Source organism: Bison bison, unplaced genomic scaffold (genome assembly GCF_000754665.1).
Source record: "Bison bison bison isolate TAMUID 2011002044 unplaced genomic scaffold, Bison_UMD1.0 scf7180017864527, whole genome shotgun sequence".
In the NCBI taxonomy this organism is placed as follows: Eukaryota; Metazoa; Chordata; class Mammalia; order Artiodactyla; family Bovidae; genus Bison; species Bison bison.
Genome location: NW_011495078.1, coordinates 312,873 through 315,850, shown reverse-complemented (window position 1 = coordinate 315,850; position 2,978 = coordinate 312,873). Strand labels below are relative to the sequence as shown.

Below are 2,978 nucleotides of genomic sequence, written 5' to 3'. Positions count from 1 at the left end.
AGCAGCAGCAGCAGCAGCAGCAGCAGCAGCAGCAGCGTGAGTGAGGGAGGCTTGATCTGCAGTTCCCATTGGCTGGCAGGGAGCGAGGAGCCCGCCTCCTCGACCACCCAGACCCCAAGCGGAATTCCCGCTCTGCCTGAGCACCTGGCTGCCTGTGGCTGCTGACTGGAGTCTGGTCTCCTCAGGACCCACTGGGGTTTCAGCTTTGGGACGTTGTGGGGTTCAGTTCAGGCTGACGGGAATCTCTGGTCTCCTCAGGACCCGCTGGGGCTTCAGCTTTGGGACGTTGTGGGGTTCAGTTCAGGCTGAAGGGAGTCTGGGCTCCTCAGGACCCGCTGGGGCTTCAGCTTTGGGACATTGTGAGACTCAGTTCAGAAAGACAGGGAGTCTGGCCTCCTCAGGACCTGCTCAGGCTTTGGCCTTGGGACACTGTGGGGTTCACTTCAGGCTGACAGGAGATGGGTCTCCTCAGGACCATTGGTGTTTCGGCTTTGGGACATTGTGGGGTTAGTTCAGGCTGAATGGGTGTCCTTGTAAAGCACGGGAATAAACATGATGCCCCAGGAAGCTGTATCACAGACACTCTGTTTTGCGTCGCTCTTGCCCGGAACTGGGGCCGTGCATGCTCCAGTTAGAGACGCGTGTAGGCGTGCTGTCCTTGGAGTTAATCAGAGCAACTAAACGGAAAAACGATCCAAGTGACTCCAGACACTGCCAGTGCGGTCGTGAAGGGGAAAGGCTTGAGCCGCATTGCAGGACCGGAATACGGAAAGTGTGTGCTAGCTTCCTGCACTCGCGTTCCAGAACACTTCAGAAGGACCGAGGGGATCTCAGAAGCCCTTACTAGGAGAAGAGAGCCCGTGAACCCGGCGGCCTTGGCGGCGTGGGCAGGCGGAGAAGGCGGCGTGGGCCTGGCCGTCCCTGCGCAGCTGTCTCCTGACCGTCGCGCAGGGGCCTTTCCACGGCGAGTTCCCCCTTTTACAACAGGCGGTGGATCAGGCCCTCTGAGAGGCTGGACCACAGTGGGAGCTGCTGAGTAGCTCAGGTCCTGGGGATGCTCCTGTGAGCCACACGTCTCAGGGGGAGGAGTCAGGAGGAGACAGCAGCCCAGAAGGGCGAGGGCCAAGGAAAGGGCCTTAAAAAAGCTAAGTTCCAGATTCCCAGGAACCAGGTGTTTCCACTTTAGGTGGTGAGTCTGTGTGTCAGATGTCTGTCCCGGCGCTTGCACATGGGCTCCTGGAAGCCCTGGGCGGCTGCATGTGGCCCAGGGGCCCTGTGTGCCCGGCTGTCACCACATAGTGACGCTGCCCATGTGTCCACACCGGACCAGTCGGAGAGGACCCTCCTCCAGGCCCAGAGAGCAGGCTGGGAAGCAGGAGGACTGGAACGGGGTGGGGGCCCTGCTGTACCCCTTTATCTTCCCAGTTCTGGCTTTCTTTGCGCTAAGATCCTCAGGACCTGCTGGTGCTTCAGCTTTCGTCAGCCTATGCAGTCCCTGCCAGCAACAAAGAGTGAGTTTTTTCCATGCATTTCTAAGTCATTTAGACTCTGCTGCATTCTATGTTTCATTCTGTGACACTCCCATGTCCTAAATAACTAAATTTGAATAGATTATGATTTACTAATTGAGGTTTAAAGATCTATGGGTTTATACAAATGCACAGTGGTAGATATTAATCTGTAATGTCAGTTCAGTCACTCAGTTGTGTCTGACTGTTTGCGACCCCATGAACTGCAGCCCGCCAAGCTTCTCTGTCCATCACCAACTCCCGGAGCTTACTCAAACTCATGTCCATCTAGTCGGTGGTGCCATCCAATCATTTCATCTGTAATGTATCAGATGGAATATTGAACCTCCTACCTCATAATCTTTTTCTAAGTCTGTTTTGTCTTTTTCAGAATGTCGTATAAATGGGGTCATTAGTGTGTAGACTGAATTCTTTCACTTGGCAATATACATGTAAGATTCATCCATGATTTTTGCTTGGTTTGACGGTTCATCCTGTTATATTTCCGTTGCATGTGTTTTGGAGGAAAAATAATGTTCCCTTTACATTTCTCTTTTCCTCATTGAGACTTTCCCCCACAATGAAAGGCAGATGAACTGGAGGAAAACAGAAGCTTATTACCATGCATACCCCCTATATGCTTGTAAGGTACCTAGGAAAACCTGAAATGGCCCAAGCCTGTGATTTATGTGCTATCTTTAGCTAAGAACAAAAGAAAGATATTGTAGGGGGTGCGGTGGAATGATTTGGGAGGTTTGGAGGCAAAGCACAGTAAACAGGGGTCTGGATACTATGCAGATTTACATCCAGGCCATCTCCATGGACTAGCTTCTCTTAAGGCTTAGTTATCCTTCCATTTCTGGTACACAGGTGGAGACAGCCTTACAAGTGGAGATTTCCATAATAAATGTAAATTTAATTCCTAAAAGGGCATTTTCAAACATTCTCCTGGATCTGCTGTTTTTTAAATGTCAGTCCAGAATTATCCTGATGTCAAAAGACACAACTTGGGGTGGCATATTCCGCTCCCCTTGATGTATATGTGCCCTAATTTGCTTATGAATTCATTTACAGAAGAACATTCTGATGTCTTTCAGTTTTTAACCAATTTTTAACCCAGAATAGAGCTACTGTGCTTTATTTTATGCTAGTTTTTGTTTGAACACAGTTTTTCAAAGCTGTTGTCTAAATACAAGAGGTGTAGTATTGCATCCTGGAGAAGGCAATGGCACCCCACTCCAGTACTCTTGCCTGGAAAATCCCACGGACGGAGGAGCCTGGTGGGCTGCAGTCCATGGGGTCGCTAGGAGTCGGACACGACTGAGCGACTTCCCTTTCACTTTTCACTTTCATGCATTGGAGAAGGAAATGGCAACCCGCTCCGGTGTTTTTGCCTGGAGAATCCCAGGGACGGCGGAACCTGGTGGGCTGCCGTCTATGGGGTCGCACAGAGTCAGACACGACTGGAGT

At 51.0% G+C, this 2,978-nt stretch overlaps 1 protein-coding gene across 1 annotated transcript in view; it reads right to left on the bottom strand.

The window, feature by feature from the left end:
* Window positions 1-664: 664 nt before the first annotated feature.
* The window catches only part of LOC104982193 (patched domain-containing protein 3-like), a 66,316-nt gene continuing 64,002 nt past the window's right edge, over window positions 665-2,978 (bottom strand). Inside the window, 1 exon segment of the mRNA XM_010831531.1 lies at window positions 665-1,060. Within this exon segment, the coding sequence (XP_010829833.1) occupies window positions 665-1,060 (396 nt within the window).